Here is a 25,565-nt window from a genome sequence, read left to right as displayed (position 1 = left end):
GATAATGGGCAAGCCTACAAAATATCAATTCAAATAAATATTGGACAAAGCCATTAATAAGTATACATGGATTTATTTATATTTAATTATTTTTACATTATCTATTTTCTTTATCAATTAAATTGAAAAAATGTTTTAGCCCTATGTTGACCCTACCCAACAAGAGTCCTATCCATTAAAGGCCATGTCCATTAAGAGCCTTTTAAGCTTGGCCTTAACCCTATTATCATTGGGCTACCCTACCCAATAAAAAGTTTTTACGGTGAAAATTGTATTATTACCTTGGAAAATTCTACATTATAACCCTGAAGATTTTGAAATTCTACACTTTGTCCATGATTTTTGAAAAGTCTACACTATAACCCCAAGGTCTACATAGTTACTCTATTGTGCCCTTGCTGTTAAGTATCCGTTAGTATGTTCCGTTATCTTCAAAAAAAATAATAGTAAAAAAATCAAAACCGCCAACCCCAGCCACCCACAGCCAGCCGCTGCAACCGACGACCAGACTTACCCTCAACCTCGACCAGCGACCACCGCCCAGACCCCTTCCCCTCCCCCGGTGTTGGCGCTGCCCAGACCACCCTCCTCTTTCCCCGTAAAATCTCGCATACCCTTCCCCCTCCCCTCGAAAAAACCTTAAATAGCCTCCCCAATCGCCGAAAACTCGGAAAGCATCGAGCTGCACCTCTCCTCACCCTCACCGCCACCGCCGCCGCCATAGCCTTCTGCTCTTATTCCTTTTCTCTCTCTCTTAGCCATAGCCTTCTACTGCCATAGGTTAACAGAAGGCTAGGGATATGGTTTAGAATTTGGGGGTTGGGATTTGGGAGAATTCGCTGGATTTCGTGGTGTTCGAAAGGGTAAGAGGAGGTGGTCGAGGCAGCACCAACATCGGGGGAGGGGAAGGAGTCTGGGCGGTGGGCGGCGCTCCGGGGGAAAAGGGGATGGGCTGGTGGTGGCAGCGGGCTGGGTGGTTTTGGTTTTTTTTTTTTATTATTATTTTATTTATTTTATTATATTGTTTTTTTTTTTTTTTTTTTTTTTTTTTTTTTTTTTTTGTAAGCCAATCATACGTTGCTTCGTTAAAGATAACGGAACATACTAACAGTGATTTAGTGTCAAGGGTACACCAAAGTCACTAAGTGGACCTTGGGGTTATAATGTAGACTTTTTAAAAACCATGGACACAACGTAGAATTTCGAAGTCTTTAGGGTTATAATATAGAATTTCAATTCCCTATTACCTTTATTTAAAGCATATGACCCACTTGATTATACTCTTAACAACATATTAACCTCATTTTAAGTGTATTATATCATTCAAAATCCACTTTTCTTAAATACCGTGATAAAGTGTGTGTTGCAACTATAAAGAAACAGAGGAAACATTTTTCATATTTAACTTAACTTTTTTTTTTTCTTCCAATTTAACCCATATTAAATATATTCAAAGCTAGTAATTTTGCAAATTAAAGGCAAATTAGTTGATTAAATTTCAAAAGAATTTTGATTGGTTAAATTAATTGATAATAGATTGATGATGCTATGACTCTACGTAAGGAAATCTCTCACTTGAATGCATTCAATTTTGGCTGATACTTTCCCAAAAAAAAAAAAAAAAAATAAATAAATAAGGCAAAACTAATCATGAGCTGTTTTTGTACTTTAATTTTAGATTTTAAATATTCTTCTTTTCTTGTTGTACGGGAGTGATTCCATATACTATCATATGAAAACGGAAGGAGTATCAACTACTGAGTTAGAGTACTTTAATTTCGATTTGAATCATTTTTATTTAATGCATGTAGTAAATGTGCAGAAAAATTGTTTCATTCCATATAATAAGACATTCAATTTTTTACCCATTTTGTGTAGTAATTTTGGTCTAATACAAGTATACAACCTTATGCCATGAAATTTTAAACTAATAGTTAATTCCTAAAACATAGTAACTATTTCTTAATTGCTTTTGTATCTTCCACTTCCATTCATATTCCTCTGTATGCTTGGAATTATTCACTTCACTTTTATACAGTGTAGCTTTGTTGAATGGTATCAATGTCCAATCCCTTGGTCTTAACCACAGACTCAACGCGTCCCTTTAAAGTGTGCAATTCCTGCAGCCTGCACTCAAATAACTTCATTCATTGATATTTGTTTGAACCATTTGCAATTTTACATGATTAAAAATTATTTTTGGGGATCATGCTCACATCCTTAGCAAAGAAATTGAATTTATATTCATTTTTAGCATACAAAAATACAAAAATCAAAATTTAATCATGAATAAGATTGTTTTGCATTATGCTTTGCAGAAGATATCTCCTAAAGACAAAATCCCAATGAAATTATAAGCGTATAAAATACTTGAAAAAGAAGACTAAATTATGAGGGAGCCCAGTTAATCTCTGGGATAAACTCATCATCACCGTGGGATCCACTTTTATTGAAAAAGTTGTTGATTTATTTATAAAACTGTGATGTGATAAACAAAATTTGTGTATTTCAAAGATTAACTTGTATTTACCCCTAAATTATAACCTAAAGATTAGATATACCTTGCCATTTCAGCTCGCTTTTTGGCTTGCTCAGCTATCTCAGACAGTTCTCGATAATTATTGGTGTCATTCAACAAGCCATCATTTGCAGGTGATTGGAGACCATGAAGGGTACGTTGAGCTACGACCCACTGCACCTCTCGTTCCCCCTTGCCATAATCTCTTTTCGTGGTGAAAGCAGTCTACAAAATATGGAATTAAATATGTGTGAAATACTTAAATAGGAGAAATTCCCTATTTCTCACCGAAATTTATTTCTCATGGGGACATTTTCGTAAATAAATCAACAATATTTTCATTATTGTGGGCTCCACATTTAAATAAAGTTGTTGGTTTATTTACGAAAATGTCATATGAGAAATAAATAGCATGAGAAATTAGGGCATCCTCAATAATATGAGCATTAAATTGGTGTAGTATGGTTCAATGTTACCTTATTTTGAATCATGTTGTCCCATGCTTGACCTGTTAAGGAGTAACGAGCGACAAATTTAAGGATGTCAAGGGGTATGTATGTGACAATGCTGTAGAGCCAAATGACCCCAGCCCATCCCCATCCAATACCAGTCACCCTAGCAAAGTCCCACTCAGCGTATACTGCAATGAGTGTAGCTACTAGTTGAGCAGCAAGGAAGGCAAACATTAGAAGAATACCCGGTCGTTCTACAAAAGACCAACTCCTTGATCGGGTAACAAATATGAGCGCTTGACTGATGATACTCACTTGAAGGTATAGAGCTGCTGTTAGTTCATCATCATTGGCCTTGATTGGTCTTACACCGAACCAATCCTACACAACCAACATATTACAAGTTAGATAAGAACCAACTCAATCAAAAGCTTAAGCTGATGGTTGAGGCCCAGGATTATGTTTTATACTCTATCAGTTATATTAGTTGATTATTAGTAGCATGGTGATTGACTCACAGTGAATAGTTGAGTATCATGTGCCATAAAGAAAAATACAACAGTAGTGAGAGCCATGTAACTGCCAAGAATGATTCCAGTGACAAAGATCTCATTTAGTTTCCAGGAATCCGGCACTGGTGAGGGCTTCACCCTATCCTTAGATATTGTCATTATGGTACCGTCGTTGAGGATGGCAATGATCAAGACCATGAAAGGAGGAAAGTCGTATTTCCATATAAGGACAACTAGCAGAAATCCAAACACTATACGAATGGTAATTGAAACGGCGTATATGGTATAATTCTTCATCCTTTGAAAGATGGCCCTACTAGTCAATACTGCACTAATTATCACACTTAGGCCTGGCTCGGTTAACACTATGTCTGATGCACTTCTAGCTGCATCTGTTGCATCATCCACCGCGATACCAATGTCTGCCTTCTTTAGTGCAGGGGCATCATTCACACCATCTCCGGTCATACCGCAAATGTGATTTCTTTCTTGCAGCTTTTTTACAATTTCATACTTGTGTTCTGCATATAATGTATTGGGGGTTATGAAAAACAAGATAAGCCATTATATTGGTTTTGAATTTTAATTTGAGAAATGCAACAAAGGTACGTGTTATACCGGGGAACACTCCAGCAAAACCATCAGCCTTTTCGATGAGCTCTTCTACAGGAATCGAAGCAATAGACTCGTCCATGTTTTGTCCTAGAAGGGTAGAAGAAGGATACATGTTGGTGCCCATGCCAAGCCTACGACCAGTCTCCTTTCCTATAGCAAGCTGGTCACCAGTGATCATCTTAACATTGACACCGAGATCAAGTGCCCGACGAATAGTCTCTGCACTGTCATGTCTTGGGGGATCAAAAAGTGGCAAGAGGCCTACAAACTCCCATGGGCTGCCACTACTCTCCTTAGTTTTCTCTGGCACGGTCTAAGCCAAGATAGAGGAAATTTAAGTTTGTTTTAATAAAATACTTATTAAATATTTGCAACGATTTGACATAAAGTAGAGAGGATAAATGTCTAACCGTTGCAAATAATATGAAACAGAGGTTGTAAAAGAAAATAATACTCTGTTTCTTTTTTCCCTTTGAAAAAAAAAAAAAAAAAAAAAAAAAAAAAAAAAAAAAAAAAAAAAACATGCATTACCTGCCTAGCAATAGCTAAAGATCTTAGTCCACGATCAGCATAACTATCAATCACAGCATGAGCCTTTTTTAAAGCCTCACCCTTGAGGTCACAAAGCTCAATGATCTGTACAAGGTACAAAAAGAGGGGAAAAAAGAATAAAAGATAAATTTTTTTATAAAAACTAAATTACCTTATACAGTATAAAAAATATCCATTTCTTTTCTCTTGGTACGTAGATATTACCTGTTCGGGAGCACCTTTGCTAACCCTATGCCAAATTCCGTTTGGGTCGATGTAAGTAATGGCAGTACGCTTTTCTACAGGATTGAAAGGTAGGAAATGTATCTCTTCTATTCCTTCTCTTGCCTACAAGACTCAAGAAATTTTGAACAAGTTAAATCTACAACTTAATATAACAGTAGTTGATCTGATCAAACAAAACATATATGTAGTATATATTGAGAAATTTGTATATTTATTGTTAGTGTAATATATATGTACCTCTTTAGGATCACTTAACATCCCAACTATGCAAGCATCAATGGCATCTTGATTTTCAACTCTAGAGGCACGCGCACCTAACAAGACCACATTGTCCCTGTCTACACCCTTGGAGAAGACCTCAATAAGGGCCTTGTCAACAGTTAATTTATTAAGAGTAAGGGTACCGGTTTTGTCGCTACAGAGGACATCCATACCAGCCATTTCTTCAATGGCTGTCATCCTCTTAGTGATAGCTCCCTGTTGGGATAATCGATGAGACCCAATAGCCATTGTCACTGACAACACCGTGGGCATCGCAATTGGAATCCCTCCGATTAGAAGAACCAAGAGGTTGTCAATGCCTTCCCTGTACCTTCTATGTTGGATGGGAAACATCACTATAATCTCAATCAACATACCAACAGCAATGGAGACGATGCAAAAGTTACCAATGGAAGTCAACACCTGTATATCATATCACATTGATTCAACAAATTTATTAAATACGAAGAGAGTTTAATTATCTTTAAGAATAGAAAATTGATAATCATTACCTTTTGAAAATGGCCAACATGGTTGGTGCTATCCACCAAGTGAGCAGCTTTGCCAAAGAAAGTGTGGACACCGGTAGCAATGACAATAGCCTCAATTTCACCTTGTTTGCAGGTTGAACCGGAGAAGACTCCGCTACCAGGGCTCTTAGTGACAGGCAATGATTCACCGGTAAGGGCAGCTTGATCTACCTTCAAGGGATCCCCTTCTAAGAGTCGAGCATCTGCCGGAATAATATCTCCCAACTTAATACTAATAATATCTCCAGGAACTAGAATCGATGCATCTTCCTCGCCCCATTTGCCATCTCTTAATACCTGGGCACACACATACACATACACATTAAATTAAATTAAAACAAATACTCCTACTATATAAGTTAAATTAAATTAATGGTACCTTTGTTTTGGGAGCAAGATTGGCCATTAGAGAGGCAGCAGCATTCCCTGCATTGTTTTCTTCGATGAAACTAATGGTTGAGTTGATTACAAGTAGGACAACAATTCCAACAAAGTCTTGCCAATCTGGAGGTCTGCCTCCTCCATTTGCTAAAACAATAGCCATGATAGCAGCCAACTCCATCACCCATGATAAAGGATTCCACATGAACCCCAGAAATTTCAGTATTTTGGATTCCTGCACAATTGTTTTATTCTTATTCATGCATTCCATACATGTTACAAGTATATATAATATAAAGCTTGACAATAATAAATTAAAACAAATCATATACGTAGTATGTATGTTTCTTGCCTTCTTTTCCTCAAGTTTGTTTGGGCCAAATATTTTGAGCCTATCATTCTTTTCTGTGGAGCTTAAGCCTTCTTTGGTACATTTCAATAGTTGAAATACTTCTTCCACTGGGATTTGCTCCTATATTATATTAAAAGCCATGCATTCACCGTTAGACACTTTTTTATTTTTTATTTTATACTAGATTGTATTCGTGCTAACTCACGGTATGTAAGATGTGAAAGTTATTAGAACAAAAAATGAAAAAGTGGAAGTCATTTAATTGGAGGTGTTATAGCAGAAAAAAAAAAAAAAAAAAAAAAGAAACTCAAATGCGAAATTTAAGAATTAGCATTTTGAAGAATTGCGGTTAAATCACTCTGCAATTATATACGAGATATATATATTCCGCAATTTAAAATTGTTGGTACTTACAAGATCGACATTCTCGTTCTTTATTTGCTCTAGAGAGAGTTCTCCACTAGAGCCCATTTGGAAGGATGGGAAGAGAGAGACTTCCCTCTCTTCAATCAAATATTATGCACCTAATGACGAATAACATACACAAACTTAATATCTATCTTTATTTTTTCCAATTTATAATTTTATTTTATCCCCCAATAAGAAGGCCTGTTGTCTTATGATTGGAAAGGAGAGAGCAAAAGTTGGAATAACTTAGAAACAAGACAAACAAAATAGAATAGTACTCTTAGATGTTAGGTCGATTCCTTATTCTTTGGAGGACAACAAATATGTCTTATTACAATTATATGTATTTGATGGTTTTAGCTTTTTTTTCGGGATGCCTAATTTTGAACATTAGATGGTTGGTATCAAACATTTACTTATTTAGAGAATCGATTTTTCCCTCACAAATATTTGACACCCTTTCTACGCCTTCCACGAAATAAAAGACACCAAATTATCATTTGTGATAATTAAATCACTGTATCTATAATACAATAAGGTTTCGTTATATTTTATCTACTATCTACATTATAATAATTCAATCTAACATTATTCATTTATGAATTATATGGAATTTTCAATCCTCCTATTATAATAATTCAATCTAACATTATTCATTTATGAATTATATGGAATTTTCGATCCTCCTTGGTTTACATACGTTAGAAAGTTACTCTAACCACACTTTAATTAGCCAGTTTTGTATTTGGTAAGCCACACCATATGTCCGATTGTTAAAAAAAAAAAAAAGTAATCCCCCCTATAACACTAACCAAAAAATCTCTTTGACACTGACCAAATAACCCCTATATAATTGACGAAGTAACCTCATGTAACACTGACTGAGTAACCTCTATAACACTAATAGAGTAATCCCATTATAGCAGGCCACACAATGTGACGAGCAACATATAAGAATTTGTGCACTTTGATTATTAGGATAGTAATATTATTTTCTTTTCGGATTAAATTTAGAAAATGACAATGGTGCCCGAATGGATGATCACAATATATTATAAAACACTATGCACAACTAAAATTCGGTCAAATTAAATTGCGACCATTTTTATATGACCGTCATCAAAACGGTTGCAAAATATAAAATATGCGGCCGATTTTTATACGCAGTCATAGTATTGCAACCGTTTTCAAAGCGCTTGTAGATTTGGTTCATGGTACTAAAATCTAAGCAAGGGTCTAATTAAGCTGGCCAATCTCAAACTTGGGATAGTAAACTTCAATTAATTTGGTTTGTGGTACTAATATCTAAGCAAGAGTCTAATTTGGGTGTTTTTAAACTTTAAAGCTCAAATATCTCAAAATTAATTATGTTGACCTAAACTTAATTGAAGGCTAATATCTACGATTTTTGAGTAATTTTAGAGGTTTCAGGGCCCGGTGTCGAAAAGCCTTAAGATTTCAAGGGATACATCACAGGGTCATATAATACCGTTTGGAACCATATAAGATCATTATATGTTGTCATAAATGTTTGTGGTAGGCTTGAGTTAATGAAATCAGTGCAAGTTGCTAATTGGTAAATTGGCTGTTTACAGGAAAATTCGATGGTTCCACCAACCTAATTGGATTCCCGGAGGGTATTAGGGACCATGGTAAACATTTCGACAAATTTTATTTTCAGGCGAAAAAAAGTCAAAAAAATTCCAAAATTGAAGTCTAATATCCACGCTTTTTGAGAAATTTTGGAGGTTTCGCCTCCCGTGTTGAAAAGTCTTGAAATTATTGGGGATACATGTAGGGGTCATATAATGTCGTTGGGAATCATATATGATCATTATTTGTTGTCATAAATGTTCGTGGTAGACTTAAGTTAATGAAATCGGTGCAAATTGTAAGCCGGTAAATTGGTTGTTTAAAGGCAATTTGGATGGTTCCACCCAATCGATGGGACGCCCGGAGGGTATTAGGGACCATGGTAAACATTTTGGAAATTTTTATTTTCGGGCGAAAAAAAAGTCAAAAAATTACAAAATTAAAGTCTAATATCCACGCTTTTTGATAAATTTAGAGGTTTCAAGGCCCGGTGTTGAAAAGTCTTGAAATTTTGGGAAATACATCGCGGGGTCATATAATATCGTTTGAAACCATATATAACCATTATTTGTTGTCATAAATGTTCGTGGTAGACTTGAGTTAATAAAATCTATCGGTGCAAGTTGTAAACCGATAAATTGACCGTTAAAAGGCAAATTGGATGGTTCCACCCACCTAATTGGATTTCCGGAGGGTATTATGGAATATGGTAAACATTTTGGCAATTTTTATTTTCGGCCGAAAAAAAGTCAAAAAATTCCAAAATTGAAGTCTAATATCCACGTTTTTTGAGAAATTTTAGAGGTTTTGGGCCCGTTGTTGAAAAGTCTTGAAATTTTAGGGAATACATCTCGGGGTCATATAATGTGGTTTGGAACCATATATGATTATTATTTGTTGACATAAATGTTCGTGGTAGGCTTGAATTAATGAAATCGGTGCAAGTTGTAAACCAGTAAATTGGTCATTTAAAGGCAAATTGGATGGTTCCACCCACCCAATTAGACTCTCGGAGGGTATTAGGGACCATAATAATCATTTCGGAAATTTTTATTTCTTGGCGAAAAAAGTCAATAACTTCAAAAATTGAACGCTAATATCCCACCTTTTTGAGAAATTTTGAAGTCTTAAGGTCCTGGTTTCTAAAACCCTCGAAATTCTAGGGAATACATCTTGGGGTCAAATAATGTCGTTTGGAACCATATGTGATCATAATTTGTAGTCATAAATGTTCGTGGTAGGCTTGGGTTAATGAAATCGGTGCAAGTTGTAAACTGGTAAATTATTCGTTTCAAGGCAAATTGGATAGTTCCACCCACCCAATTGGACTCCCGGAGGGTATTAGGGACCATGGTAAACATTTCGGCAATTTTTATTTTTGGGTAAAAGAAGTAAAAAAATTCCATAATTGAAGGTTAAGATCCTCGCTTTTTGAGAAATTTTTGAGGTTTAGAGGGCAGATGTCGAAAAGCCTTGAAATTTTAGGGAATACATATCGGGGTCATATAATGCCGTTTGGAACCATTTATGATCATTATATGTTGTCATAAATGTTCGTGGTAGGCTTGATTTAATGAAATCGTTGCAAGTTGTAAACCGGTAAATTGGTCGTTTAAAGGCAAATTGGATAGATCAACTCCTCCACTCTAGGAGGATATTAGGGACCATGGTAAAAATTTCGGTAATTTTTATTTTCGAGCGAAAAAAGTCAAAAAGTTATAAAATTGAAGGCTTATGTCTACGCTTTTTTAGAAATTTTGAAGGTTTTGGGGCACGACGATGTCGAAAAGCCTAGAGATTTTAGGGAATACATCTCGGGGGTCATATAATGGCGTTTGGAACCATATATGATCATTATATGTTGTCATGAATGTTCTTGGTAGGCTTGAGTTAATGAAATCAGTGCAAGTTGTAAATCGATAAATTGGTCGTTTAAAGGCAAATTGGATGGTTCCACCCACCCAATTGGACTCCCAAAGGATATTAGTGGTCATGGTAAACATTTTGGCAATTTCTGGGCAAAAAAAGTTGAAAAATTCCAAAATTTTGGAGATTTTGAGGCCCGGTGTCGAAAAGCCTCGAAATTTTAAGGGATATATCTTGGGGTCATATAATGCCGTTTGGAATCGTTATATAATCGTTATATGTTGTAACAAATGTTAGTGTATGCTTGAGTTAATGGAATCGGTGCAAATTGTAACCCGGTAAATTGGTCGTTTAAAGGCAAATTGGATAGTTTCACCCACCCAATGGAACTCCCAGACGTTATTAGGGACCATGGTAAACATTTCTGTTTTCAAAATTGAAGGCTAATTAATGTCCACAATTTTGAGAAATTTTGGAGGTTTCGGGGTCCGATTTCGAAATATTTTGAAATTCTAGGGGATACATCTCGGGTCATATAATGTGGTTTGGAACCATATATGATCATTATTTGTTTTCATAAATGTTCGTGGTAGGTTGAGTTAATAATCGGTGCAAGTTGTAAACCGATAAATTGACCGTTTAAAGGCAAATAGGATAGTTAAACCTACCCAATTAGACGCCCATAGGGTATTAGTAGAGCTGTCAATTTGGGTAAACGGGTCGGGTTTGAGTCGAATTAGGGATCATGGTAAACATTTCGGAAATTTTATTTCTGGGCCAAAAAAATGTCAAAAAATTTCAAAATTGAAGGGTAATATCCATGTTTTTTGAGTAATTTTGGAGGTTTCGGGGCCCGGTGTCGAAAAGATTTAAGATTTTAGGGGATACGTCTCGGGGTCATATAATACCGTTTGGAACCATATATGATCATTATTTGTTGTCATAAATTTTGTGGTAATTTTGAGTTAATGAAATCAGTGCAAGTTGTAAATTGGTAAATTGGCCGTTTACTGGCAAATTGGATAGTTCCACCAACTTAATTGGACTCCCGAAGGGTAGTAGGGACCATGGTAAACATTTTGACATTTTTTTTTCCAGGCAAAAAAAAGTAAAAAAAAATATATCCAAAATTGAAGTCTAATAATATCCACGCTTTTTAAGAAAATTTTGAGGTTTCGAGGCCCGGTATTGAAAAGTCTTGAAATTTTAGATTATAACATCTCGTGGTCATATAATGTCATTTGAAACCATATATAATCATTATTTTTTGTCATAAATGTTCGTGATAGACTTGAGTTAATGAAAACGGTGCAAGTTATAAACCGGTAAATTGTCTGCTTAAAGGCAAATTGGATTGTTCTACCCAACTAATTGGACTCTCGGAGGGAATTAGGGACCATGGTAAACATTTCACAATTTTTATTTTCGAGCGAAAAAAAGTCAAAAAATTCCAAAAATATCCACGTTTTTTGAGAATTTTGGAGGTTTCAGGTCCCGGTGTTGAAAAGTCTTGATGTTTTAGGGGATACATCTCGGGGTCATATAATGTTGTTTGGAACCATATATGATCATTATTTGTTGGCATAAATGTTCGTTGTAGGCTTGAATTAATAATGAAATCGGTGCAAGTTGTAAACTGATCATAAATTGGTCGTTTAAATGAATATTGGATGGTTCCACCCACCCAATTGGACTCCCGGAGGATATTAGGGACCATGTTTAACATTTTGGCAATTTTTATTTATGAGTGAAAAAAGTCTAAAAATTCCAAAATTAAAGTCTAATATCCACTCTTTTAAAGAAATTTTGGAGGTTTGGAGGCCCAGTGTTGAAAAGTTTTGAAATTTCAAGAAATACATCTCAGGGTCATATCCTTCATTTGAAACCATATATAATCATTATTTGTTGTCATAAATGTCCATGATAGACTTGAGTTGATGAAATCGGTGCAAGTGTAAACCGGTAAATTGGCCGTTTAAAGGCAAATTGGATGGTTTCACCCAGCTAATTGGATCCCCGGAGGGTATTAGGGACCATAGTAAACATTTTGGCAATTTTTATTTTCGGGCGATAAAAAGTCAAAAAAATCCAAAATTGTTATCCAAGCTTTTTGAGAAATTTTCGAGGTTTCGAGGCCAGTGTTGAAAAACATTGAAATTTTAGGGGATACATCTCGGGGTCATATAATGTAGTTTGGAACCATATATGATCATTATTTGTTGGCATAAATGTTCGTGGTAGGCTTGAATTAATGAAATCGGTGCAAGTTGTAAACCGGTAAATTGGTTGTTTAAAGGCAAATTGAATGGTTCCACCCACCCAATTAGACTCCCATAGGGTATTAGGGACCATGATAATCAGATCATTTCGGCAATTGAACGCTAATTTCCACCTTTTTGAGAAATTTTGGAGCCTTTAGGGCCCAGTGTCTAAAAGTCTCGAAATTATAGGAAATACAACTCGGGGTCATATAATGTCGTTTAGAACCATATGTGATCATTATTTGTTGTCATAAATGTTCGTGGTATGCTTGAGTTAAAAAAAATCGGTGCAAGTTGTAAACCGATAAATTGTTCGTTTAAATGCAAATTGGATGGTTTTACCCACTTAATTGGACTCTCGGGGGGTATTAGTGACCATGGTTAACATTTCGGCAATTTCTATTTCCCGGCAAAAAAAAATCTAAAAATTTCAAAATTGAAAGCTAATATCCACGCTTTTTGAGAAACTTCGAAGGTTTCGGGGCCTAGTGTTGAAAAGAAATGAGATTTTAGTGGATACATCTCGGGATCATATAATGCCGTTTGAAACCATAAATGACCATTATATGTTGTTATAAATGTTCGTGGTAGACTTGAGTTAATGAAATCGATGTCGAAAAGGCTCGAGATTTTAGGGGATAAATCTCGGGGTCATATAATGTCGTTTGGAACTATATATGATCATTAAATTTTGTCATAAATGTTCGTGGTAAGCTTGGGTTAATGAAATCAGTGCAAGATGTAAATCGGTAAATTGGCCGTTTAAAGGCAAATTGGATGGTTCCACCCACCCAATTGGACTCCCGGAGGATATTAGAGACCATGGTAAACATACATTTTGGAAAATTTTATTTTCGGCCGAAAAAAAATCGAAAAATTCCAAAATTGAAGGCTAATTAATATCCACCCTTTTTGAGAAATTTTTGAGGTTTCAGGGCCCGGTGTCGAAAATCCTTAAGATTTTTTGGGATACATCTCGGGGTCATATAATGCCGTTTGAAACCATATATGTTCATTATGTGTTGTCATAAATGTTCGTGGTAGGCTTGAGTTAATGAAATCGGTGCAAGTTTTAAACCGATAAATTGGCCATAATTTAGGAAGATAATTATCTCCTTTGACCATACAACAAATATATACTATATTTAACTCTTAAATTTGAGGATGATGCTCCTTTCTTTTGCTGGCCTGGACCGACTTTGTCTCCCTAGACAAAATGCTTTGATCAACAACAATAAGGCGGTCTAAATTGCATTTAAGGTCATTTGAAATCGGGTCAGGAACAATTTGGGTTGAATTTAGGTCGGGTCAATAACAAGTCGTGTTGATTTCGAGTCGGGTTAGTAACAGATCGGGTTGAATTTTTTGATCGGGTTAGTAATAGGCCAAGTCTGGTAAAATTCGGGTCGGGTCAATAAGAAGTCGGGTTGAATTTGGGTCAGGTCAATAACAAGTCGAGTTGATTTCGGGTCAGGTTTGTAACAGGTCGGGTTGGGTTGAATTCAGGTCAGGCTAGTAACAAGTCGGGTTAAATTCGAATTTTGATGGGTTAAAACAGGTTTGGGTCAATTTCAGATCAAGTCGGATTCGGTTCAGGTCAATAATTTACGGGTTACATTCAGGTCGGGTCATCTCCAGGTCAGTTCATGTTTGGGTTCGGGTCTCACATACTCCGGTCAACTCGGGCCTAGGGTTGGTTTCAAGTCGGGTTTGGGTCACCATTTTTTCGGATTCAGATGGGTCGGTTAATAATCGGGTTTGAGTCGGTATTTCGGGTCGGGTCAAGTTTTGACAGCTCTAAATGTATTAATGGACGTACAAGATTTATCGTGAGTATATAAACGGTTGAAATTGAAAACAATAGTATTTGATTAATTGAACATTAAACACGTTGGTTGTTGATGATAAAAAAATAATAATAAAAACAAGTAAGCGTTGACTATTGGTCAAATATGATAAGTAGTAGAATTAGAATTGGCATGGATGGTTTGTTGTTATTCCCAAAAGTATAAGGCCATGATATTCTATAAAAAACAAGGGGAGGACAAATTTAATTCCAACTCAACAACCCGGTTAGATCGGATACATTTTCTCCTCTCTTCTCTCTTTTTTTTTTTTTTATTTTATTTTCTCATCTCTAAAAAATCCCAATTCAACTCACTTGTTTCCGGTTTCCCCAAATTTTATTTTACCCCCTGAAAATATGAGAATCGAAAGAGAGAGAAAGAGGGGGAGAAGATCCCAGAATAGATGAAAGGTTAGATTGATAATTTTGATACGAATGAATGATTAATTTATGTTTATTGAATTGAATTTCGAAAGAAGAAAATGGGGAATGCGACATCAAATATAGCAGCAAAGTTCGCATTCTTCCCGCCAGAACCATCAACATATGATGTGATAAAAAAAGAAGAAGAAGAAGGAAGGTGGGTTTTATCAGGAATAACATCTGATAAAAATGTAGATGTTCATTTGTTGGATACTAAGAGTGGTAATAAAATTGTGGCCACTTTCTGGAAACATCCTTTTGCGAGGTTCACCCTTTTGTATTCTCATGGCAATGCTGCTGATCTCGGTCAGTTGCAAGATCTCTTTATTGAGCTCAGGGCTCACCTTCGTATCAATATCATCAGGTTTTTTCCTTTTCTTTTTTTTTTTCTTTTTTTTTTTTTTTAATTTTTAAAATTATTTGTCAATAAATAATTGTTTCATTGATTACTATGTTTGAATTGTTGGTTTAATTTGCAGTTATGATTACGCAGGATACGGAGCTTCAACTGGCAAGGTAATTTAATCATGAATATGTTAAGGAGAAAATACAAGTTTATCATGATGATAAATATATTTTGATTATATAATGATATTTTCGTAAATAAATCAACAAAAAATTCCAGTCAGCATGACATTTTTGTAATAAATCAACATTTATGGGATCCGTGTATTAATAAAAAGTTACGAAAATGTCATTAGATTATCATCAAGACGAATGGGGCTCCCTCTAGGTGCGAGTAATTGTATCATAACTAATGTATGTATGTATATATGTTATGGCAGCCAAGCGAATATAACACATACTATGACATAGAAGCGGTTTACCATTGCTTAAAGAGAGAGTATAACATTAACCAAGAAGATTTGATTTTGTACGGCCAATCTGTTGGAAGTGGCCCCACATTACATTTAGCATCACGCATGACCAGGTTAAGGGGTGTTGTTCTTCATAGTGCTATACTTTCTGGTATACGAGTCCTCTATCCTCTCAAGGTTACATTATGGTTCGACATTTTCAAAGTACGTACGTGTCCCTTATTTTCCAGACTTGTTCTTTTTTTTAATAAAAACATAATCAATGACTTGCTTCCTCATCGTATCTTTTATCTGTTTCATATTTTTGCAGAACATTGATAAAATCCGGCATGTCACCTGTCCTGTCCTTGTTATACATGTAAGCGCGCATCCATTGCCTTCATTTATTTCATCAACTTGCAAAAATCACTACTTAGTTACTTAGCTTCTTCATACTTTATAATGTTGTAGATTTCGATGGATATCAATTTTAATACAATTGGTAATATATATCGTAACTTGACTTTGATTGGTATACGTATATGCAGGGAACAAGTGATGAAATCGTAGACTTGTCGCATGGGAAGAGACTATGGGAACTATCAAAGGATAAGTATGAGCCACTATGGGTAAAGGGTGGGGGTCATTGTAATCTAGAGACTTACCCAGAATACATAAAGCATTTGCGGAAGTTCATTAACTCGATGGAGAAATTGGCCATCACTCAGCCACATAAACAGCTTACCGAGGCCCCAAGTATAACCGAATCCAAGCACTATCGATGTCTAGGATTCGGTAGGAGGTAGCTATGTTAAACTGAATTGGAGAACCATCCATTTTTGTTTGGAGTATTTATGTGCCCCTGGTGTACAGTGCATGGCATGTTAATCGTCATCCTCCATCAAATTAAAAGATCTATCAATGAGGGGAATATAATATAATGTCTGTTGCGTGTATGTGCTTTTAAGGTAACTCCATTATTACATATATATCAACCCTATGTGGAGGTTAGTTGATTCTTGCAATCATCATGTACTAGCTATCATTGAATCCCGATGCAGGTATTCATCATGTGTCATATAGTTAGGGTCAATGAGTGTATAATCATGTAGTTGGATGTGTAGATGTATTGATAGGATGAGCACAAGTTTGATGATTATCTTGTTTATATTATACTGCCGTTTGGTTGAGTAACATGAGTTTTTCGATTTCATATTTGGCCTTTATTCTATGTATTTTTTCCTTGTAACTTACAGTTAATTAATTTGGGCTAAATGTACTTTTAGATCCATGGCTTTCAACTGTGCGTCGACTAAAAAGGTTTCTAAGTAGCTAGTCAATAGGTGTCAATTCAGATGTCTTGTTGGGGTTTGTTGAGGTTGAATTTGATGGGTCTATTTTAAACTAGTTTTGTGCCCCGTGCGATGTCCGGGTTGTTTATAGACTTTTAAGATAAAATTATATTATGATTCAATTTAATTGAAAATAGAATTCTAAATTAACCTTTTTTTTCCTACAAAGTTTATCTATATTTATCCAACGTGGTACGACACTTGGTGCGTGAAAAATAAAAACACTAAATGATGTTGTCTTGTGGCCTAATTATAAGTTTATTATTTGGTATTTTATCGAAAATAAAACTCTAAACTAACAATCTTATTCTAAACTAACTTTATATCTTAGGAAGTCTATCCAAATATATCCAAGGTGGTGCAACACTTGGCGATTTTTATGTATGAAGTTTATTAACATCTATCCAAGGTGGTGTGACACTTGGCGAAAAGTTAGAATGTCAAGTGTCGTTATTTCGTGACCTAACTAAAAGTTTAGTTTTATCCTTCATCCGTTAACAATTATTTGCAACAAAAGGGGTGTTTGCGGACTCCTAGGCAAAATTTGTTTGTGAGTGTAAAGTGGAGAGAGAAAAAGTTGGGTGCAAATATAATTTTATACTTATACTATCCCACTTTATGGAACCTAATATAATTTTATTTACTCCCTTTGTGTTTTTATTTTTTTTAGTGTTATAAATTGACTAAACACGCATGTCGAAAACACAACTTTGACCATTACTTTATCGTATTATATGTTAGTAACATTATAAGAAAATTAATATCATAAAAGTATACATCATTGCGATTCCAACAATGTATTACAATACGGAGTAACATTTTTTTTCTATTTATTATGGCTTACGGAGTAGTAAAATAATTAAGTTAAAATCTGTGAATTGTGGAAAACGTCAAAATGTAACACCGAAAAAAAATACGAAGGACTGAGTAACAAATAGGGATGTCAATGGGGCGGGGCGGGGAGGATGTTGGTCTTCCCATCCCCATCCCCACCTAATATTTTCATCCCCATCCCCATTCCCATTCCCATCCCCGCGGCGGGTCCAATTTTCATCCCCATCCCCGCCCCACCGGGTACAACTCCAAAACCATCCCCGCCCCACCCCCACTTGGATATCCATCCCCACCAAAGACCCGCCTATTCCCCACCCAAGATCCACCTAATATCCGTATCTCAAATACACAATCTTACATAATTAATACGAATTATAAAATAAAACATTCTATACACATTTTAATCCCCATCCCCGCCCCACCACCCGCCAAACCGAGACCCATCCCCACCCCATTGGGGCGGGGATGGGGCGGGTCTCCTACTTGACCCGCCCCACTGACATCCCTAGTAACAAATCTATTACTCAGTTACTCTCTATCTCTCTCCAGTCTCCTCTTTACTACGGAGTACATAACTATTTACATGCATGATCCTTATTTCTACAGTTTCCTTGACATGCGGAGCTATTGTAAATGTGTAAAAATCAGCAAAACGAAAGGAATACTTATTAATAAGGGTCATTAATGGAATATGTTCCTGATTTGTTTCATTTTTGTGTATTTGAATGCCATGAAACTAAGTATAACCAATTAATTTTACCAAATTAGACTTTATTACAGGTCTTAGATACTATCATACTAAGGCCCTTTAAAAAAAATATTAAGTAAAAATAAGTTCATTTCAGTAAAATTCAGTTTTCTTAAAGAAGAATTATAATAGAAAATCAGTAAAAATAATTTCAGTTCATCAAAAATAATTTCAATTCAGTATAATTAATTTCAATTCGGTAAAAATAATTTAATTCAACAAATATAATTTTGTTTCAGTAAATATAATTTCAGTTCAGCAAAAATAAGGTGAACTGAACGGGACCTAAGTGATTTACCTAAAAAGACATGTATAGTCATTATTTTATGTTAATCACTCAGTATACGGATTCTACCAAGCTGAATATTTATTTACATCAATGGTATTATTATTTAAGTATGAATGCCCCAAAACTCAATATCGATAACTAATTAATTTTATGATTCGGAATTTATTACATGTCTTTTTAAGTAAATCACTTAGTATCTAGATTTTATTTGTCCAACTAAATTGAATATTTATATCAATGAGGATCACTAGCATTGAAGTATGGATTTAGGTCTTCTTCACTTTACCTTATTTTTACTGAATTAAAATTATTTTTTATCGAACTTAAATATAGTATGATTTATTCATCTAATTTTCACCAATTTGAACTTATTTAGAACTTGTTAAAACTTATTTTAGTTGTAACTCAAACTTGGATGACCTTTTACAAAACTTATTTTTGCCTAAACTAAACTTATTTTTCTTGAACTGAACATATCTTAATTTAATTAAACTTATTAGGCCAAAAATAAGTGAAAATAAGGTGAATAAAACAGGCTCTTTAATTTATTTTTTTTTTTTTTTTTGACGAAAAGCTAGAGAGGTATATTCATATATGTTGAACTAGAAATGTTAGTAATTAAACATAAATTGATTTTACTGAACTAAAATTACATTTGCTGAATTGAAATTATCTTTACTGAAAATTATCTTTTAATTTAAGGTAAAATGAATAGAACCTAACATGAACAATTGTTTTTTTTATACAAAGTTTAAGAGTTCAACAAAGATTTTAAGGCAAACTTGTAAACATAGATTCCTTCTGTTTTTCTTAATTCTACTCACCTTTTTTTTCATCCGTTTTTCTAAGTTTTATTCACTAGACTTTTACTTTATTCTTTTAGGCTACCTTATATTTATTGTTTATCATATTCATATGCAATCTCATTTTGTGGTCCAATTATATAAAATAATTACGAATTTTTCACCAAATACCACTGAGTTTAAGCTTAATTCACCATATACCACCAAAAACTTTCTAATACACCATATAACCTTCAGTTTTATGGAAATGTCACAACATGCCATTAATGACCAACTGAGGTTAACACTGTTAGTCATTAAGGTTAATAATGCCACGTGGCAGCTTGTGATTTGTTCCCTTCTAAATAATTTAATTTTAAAATAATTATTTAATTAATTATTGAAAAAATAAAAAATAAAAAGAAAAAAAAAACCTACCACCACCAACGTTCCCCAGCGAGCCACCACCAACGACACCCCCTGTCAGCCACCACCAACGAACCCCCTCACCGGTGCGGAATCCGACCAGGACCTCCGCCGGCGCTCCTCCTCTTCCCCTGAACTGTCGTGCCTCCCTCGAAAAACCCATTGAATCACCTCAAAAACCCCCTACCTCACTCGAAAAATCGTCCCCTAAACACCGGCCGACGTCGAAACCCCCCTCCCCCGCGTCGGCGAACGAATTCGCCTTGTCCCGATGCCATCTCCACCCCATTGAACCACCACGTATGCCGAAACCCTAAAACCAAAATCTACGGTTTCGATTTTGGTGTTTTGGGGTTTCGTGGTGGTGGTTTTCGGCAAGTTTCGTGGTGAAGGTTAGAGGGGTTAATCGGGGATAGGATGGAGGTTTTCGGCCGTTTTGCGAAGGTTAGAGAGGTTAATCAAGGCCGGGATGGAGGTTTTCGGTGATTTGCGAAGGTTAGAGGGGTTTTTCGAGGCTGGCTGGTGTTTTAAGGGTGGTGGTTATGGTGGTTTCGGGGGTAGGATTTGGGTCAAGGGGTGATTTCGAAGTTGGACTTCGATCGGCGGGGTGGTTGTTTGTATTGGGGGGTTCCGGGCGGCCGATTTCGAGGGTTTAGGGTGGCGGCCGGCCAGTTTTAGGTGGGCCTAGGGTAAGGATTAGGGTTTCGCGGTGGCTTGGGGGGTGGGTGGTGGGTGGTGGGTTTTTTTCATTTTTTTTTACATATTTTTGTTTTTGTTTTAACTTTTTTTATTTGGACCAATTATTGAGTGCCACGTGGCATTATTAACCTTAATGACTAACGGTGTTAACCTCCGTTGGTCATTTATGGCATGTTGTGACATTTCCATAAAACTGAAGGTTATATGGTGTATTAGAAAGTTTTTGGTGGTATACGGTGAATTAAGCTTAAACTCAGTGGTATTTGGTGAAAAATCCGAAATAATTAATATCCTTACTCTCTATTTCTCGCATCTTTTAAGCAAAATAAAGGAGTCATGTATAGTCCATATGAGTAGAACTTTGAAAAATAAAGGGGGTATGTATGTATATTTTGTATCAATATTGAAAGGTGGAGAAAATTAACAATCAGTTATAATACACTAATTTGAGAATATTTCACTTAACAATACATTTAATCCAAGGTTGAATTTGTTAGATGTATACAAAGTACTTGATTTTCAATACAAGTGGCATATAAATAAGCCGATACACATTAAACAGGTTGTCACAGCTAATATAAAATGGTTAGAAAACAATCTTTCTTATAATTATTTTTGTAACAGAAACATGAAAGAAAATCTTGGGAAAATGGAAAGAAATTAAGAAATAAGTATAAAAGGAGAATATATATATGACATTCCATAATAGCAGCTAGAGTATCCAAAAAAAAAAATTAGGAGCATGCAATGAATTATTAAATGATAATAATGATAATAATAATACTCCGTAATAAATAGCAGCAAAATTAATATGATGATGATAATAATGTAAGATTAGTACGGAGTAGAAAGAAGTAGGAAAAGTGGAGTAAAAGAGGAGATTATTACCTTATAAATGGATTCGAACAGCTAAAGAGACAACAAACATTGAAACAGGAGCGAGATAAGTTACCTTGTTTGCACATTTGATAATCAATCGCTTCGCTTAAATTCCCTCGCTTTACCCTTTTGACTTTTTTACATTCAACAATTTTATCTAATCATTCATCATCAAGTTCCATGCACCACTAACTATTCATCCAATTAATTTTTATTATTTAAAAATAATTCAATTCATGTAATTATTGGTCTTAAATCTACTATAATTGTGTATTGTGCATACATTTTTCATCAATTGAAACTAATAGAGTATATAAAAACTTTTTGGTTGAGTAGCTCTTTCTTTCAATTATAGGTAAGGACATCCGACCCGACCGGATCCGAAAAATATGCGATTCAGATTTGGACTCAGTTGAACATAACATTTTAATATGACTTAACTTTAAAAATTGATCCAATCTGACCCAACCATATCAAACCCGATCCAATTATCCGAATTGACACCCCTAATAATATAAGAATATGAGATATGCGGCATACACCTTTTGCTACAATCATAATTATTTATTAGTTTGTATATCCCAAAATAAACTTTTATAAACAAAAAAACTATCTTCCACTACAATACATTAGAATTTAAGGTTTTTCTTTTTTTTTTTTTTTTTTTTTTTTCTTTTTCCTTGTTCATTCAAGTTCTAATTTATTTTATAATTTTATGTGTATATGTTTTCGTACTGGATAGTCACCACGACCAATCAAGCAAGGGAGGCGCTGAAGCTTTTGAAAGAAAACATTAACAAGTTTGATATAGTGATCACCGATGTTGAGATGCCGGATATTAATGGTTTCAAGCTCCTTCAGCTTGTGGGTCTGGAAATGAAGCTTCCTGTCATTAGTAAGCTCATCCTACAAATATCTACCTTAATAAATTAAGTTTTTTTAATCAATTTGATATATTTCCGTTCCTGAAAAATGGTTAGGTTTACTATTTTGAGGTTTATTTCCTGTTAATAATCTTTCAGGAACGGAGGGGTATTAATTATAATATATTCGGTATATATATATATATATATATATATATATATATATATGGATGTTATGTCTATGAATCTAATAGATAAGGTGCTACAATTAGTAATACTTGGTGCAGAGTAATTTTTTTGGAGGATGCATGCCCCACTTTCTTATAGTGAAAAACAAATGGTATTTTCGTAATTAAACCAATAACTTTAATTTATTCAATTTTATTTAATTGTGGAGCCATCATAATGAAAAGTTGTTAATTTATTCACGAAAATGCCCTATGAGAAACAAATTTCGTTTCTCAATATGAGAAAGAGAGAATTTCCCTTTATTCGGTTGAGTTCTAAACATTGTAAATGGCCTAGGGAGATTCTAATTTAAAGCTTTTTGGATCAACTGATAGTGCTATCAGCTTATAGCGATACAAAGCGAGTGATGCAAGGCGTTAAGAATGGTGCTTGCGACTATTTGGTGAAACCCGTGAGGATTCAAGAGCTCCAAAATATATGGCAGCATGTTGTGAGAAGGAACAATAAGCTTATTCCTCCACGAGGAGTGGCCAAAAGAGGAGAAGGCACTGAAGTAAGTTGTGGGGATGACATTAATGACGATGACGAGGACGAAATGGAAAATGAGGACCCATCAACCCAGAAAAAGCCTCGACTTTTCTGGTCGGTTGAGCTACATCAGAAGTTTGTTGATGCTGTCAACCAGTTAGGCCCTGATAGTAAGTAGATTGAAATGAGGATATTCCACTTTTTCATGGTGATATGACATCTTCGTAAATGAATCAACAATTTTATTCAAATGTGGAGCCCACAATAATGAAAAAGTTGTTGATTTATCCACAAAAATGCCCCATGAGAAATAAATTTCGTTTCTCATGAGAAACAGGGAATTTCCCGATCAAAATACTTGTTTAACTAATGTAGGATCTTGTTTAATTTGTTAATGCTTTCTTTTCTTTTTAATCTTTTGCAGAGGCCTTTCCTAAGAAGATTCTTGACCTAATGAACGTTGAAGGACTTACAAGAGAAAAGGTTGCAAGCCATTTACAGGTGTATATGAATCTTTTCTTTCTTTCACTCTATATGTTGATTAACAACTTAACATTTTAATAACCAACAATAATGCCTAATATTTATTTATTTATTTATTTTTCAGAAATATAGGCTTTATCTTCGAAAGGTAAATTCTGGAATGAGTCTGCAACCAGGAAGCAAGCTTGGCTCGATTGGGGCTGGGCCTGAGGATGCACACATAGGGGGAGGATATGGAATATATCGCAGCCTTGCAGGAAACGGAAAATTTCCTAATATAACATCTATACCACAGCAAGCAGCAGGAGGAATGCTTGGTCGCTTCAACACTAATGATGGATTATTTAGTCTTAGAGCCCTCTCTTCTTCTCCAGTGATGAATTTTGGGAACATATCTAGTTTTCCTGCGAACCAAAATACTCTACTTTCTACAACAGTGCAAATGAATAATAAAGTTTCTCCAGCAACCGATGGAACCTCACTGCTACCATTAAACGCAAGAGATTTAGGCGGCGGCCACCAAATCTCAAATATTGGTGGCGTAGGAGTTGGGGGTGGCGCTAATTTGAAAGCGAGATGGGGGGCTACAATTGAGTGCCCTCAAAATCTCCTTTCAACTAGCGGCAACACTCATCAAAATCAGAGTATTCAAAATGACCCGCTTCAGTTTTGTAATGGAGTCTCGTCAAAAGGAAATGTGGTGGATGACCCAAAGCTATTTTGTGGTCGAGGGCAGAGTAGTTCTGAATCCTTAGAGGATGTCTTGGGGAGGTTTCTTAAACAGGTATTTACAACACTAATTAATGGGAAATTCCCTGTTTCTCATGTTTAGGAACGAAATTTAATTCTCAATATTTTCGTGAATAAATCAACAACTTTTTCATTATTATGGGCTCCACAATTGAATAAAGTTGTATAAAATTATTGGTTTATTTACGAAAATACAAAGTTTGTTTCTCAGTATGAGAAACTGGGACGTCCCCCCTAATTGATTAGATAATTGATATCTATATTAGGGACATTGTTCTTTTAAGTGGTCATCTCTCTATTCATTAATGAACTCACGCAAGTGCGTTTGTGCAGGGAAGTGATGAAAATACAACCGTACGAGAAGACTTTGGCCTTGATCCCTTCCTCATGCAATAGTTGCATTTATTCATATATGTTGTAATTTACTTTACGCCAGAGGACACATTTTGTTCAAGTAATGTTTTTTTTTTTTTTTTCTAATTACAATATATGCTATGTTTATCTAATTTAGAATGCAACTTCAATGTAGTAATTTATTTGGTGTTGTTAGAAATCTACTCAAGTATCAACACTTGGTAATTGGTATACCGCTCTAATATCAATGACCCAAAGATCACTTATTCTCTAAAATCAATTTCTTTAAGCTTGCTCATTTCTCCCCTGATAAATGACCCAAAGATCAGTGATAAATGTTCAAATATCAAAGATTGATATATAAAGTATATATTAGGGACTTTGGGTGCGGTGTATTCAATATTTTTTTATTCTCATTTAATTTTAATAATTATGCTTGTTTATTTATCTATTGAGTAAAAAAAGAAAAATTTATGAGGAAGGAATTTTAACCAAATTTCGATCATTAACTTTATTTTAATTATTGGCCATTGACCATCACATGTTCAGCACAAAAATTAGTACTTTCTTTTTATTTTGTTCTCCAAAACAAGCCCTTCGAGACGGAATTCCCACGTGATGATGCGACCCTAAGAATGCAAACTCAAAACTCTATTTTGTTTGTGTAAATAAATTTATGTCGTCTCCTTTGGTCTGATCAATTTTGGAGCAACTCAAGAAGCTTCGTATTTCTTATTCGTCTATTATTGAGGAAGCTTGGATGCATTTAGGCCTTGAAAATGTGAACATTCCACTTT

The 25,565-nt window shown here is 35.0% G+C and overlaps 3 protein-coding genes across 3 annotated transcripts; 2 read left to right on the top strand and 1 right to left on the bottom strand.

Moving 5' to 3' along the window:
- Positions 1 to 2,030: 2,030 nt before the first annotated feature.
- Positions 2,031 to 6,869, bottom strand: LOC145634420 (ATPase 8, plasma membrane-type-like). Its single transcript, XM_081685841.1, has 12 exons — positions 6,813 to 6,869; positions 6,399 to 6,518; positions 6,045 to 6,281; positions 5,648 to 5,962; positions 5,112 to 5,558; positions 4,854 to 4,976; positions 4,629 to 4,733; positions 4,101 to 4,410; positions 3,489 to 4,003; positions 2,995 to 3,351; positions 2,562 to 2,743; positions 2,031 to 2,127 (listed from the first exon to the last, which is right to left on the bottom strand). The coding sequence occupies exons 1-12, from the start codon at positions 6,867 to 6,869 to the stop codon at positions 2,031 to 2,033; spliced, it is 2,865 nt and encodes a 954-aa protein (XP_081541967.1).
- A 7,731-nt stretch (positions 6,870 to 14,600) lies between these two features.
- Positions 14,601 to 16,818, top strand: LOC145634419 (uncharacterized). The gene is made up of 5 exons (XM_081685840.1): positions 14,601 to 15,159; positions 15,275 to 15,311; positions 15,581 to 15,817; positions 15,924 to 15,971; positions 16,141 to 16,818. The coding sequence occupies exons 1-5, from the start codon at positions 14,855 to 14,857 to the stop codon at positions 16,396 to 16,398; spliced, it is 885 nt and encodes a 294-aa protein (XP_081541966.1). The 5' UTR covers positions 14,601 to 14,854; the 3' UTR covers positions 16,399 to 16,818.
- A 5,352-nt stretch (positions 16,819 to 22,170) lies between these two features.
- On the top strand, positions 22,171 to 24,985 carry LOC145634418 (two-component response regulator ARR12-like). The gene is made up of 5 exons (XM_081685839.1): positions 22,171 to 22,496; positions 23,028 to 23,351; positions 23,606 to 23,682; positions 23,789 to 24,448; positions 24,748 to 24,985. The coding sequence occupies exons 1-5, from the start codon at positions 22,325 to 22,327 to the stop codon at positions 24,808 to 24,810; spliced, it is 1,296 nt and encodes a 431-aa protein (XP_081541965.1). The 5' UTR covers positions 22,171 to 22,324; the 3' UTR covers positions 24,811 to 24,985.
- The last annotated feature ends 580 nt before the right edge of the window (positions 24,986 to 25,565 follow it).

The sequence above is a fragment of the Chenopodium album genome, chromosome 6 (assembly GCF_948465745.1).
Source record: "Chenopodium album chromosome 6, dcCheAlbu1.1, whole genome shotgun sequence".
Classification (NCBI taxonomy): Eukaryota; Viridiplantae; Streptophyta; class Magnoliopsida; order Caryophyllales; family Amaranthaceae; genus Chenopodium; species Chenopodium album.
The sequence above is the reverse complement of the archived record's forward strand: the minus strand, read 5'-3'. Positions and strand labels throughout refer to the sequence as shown.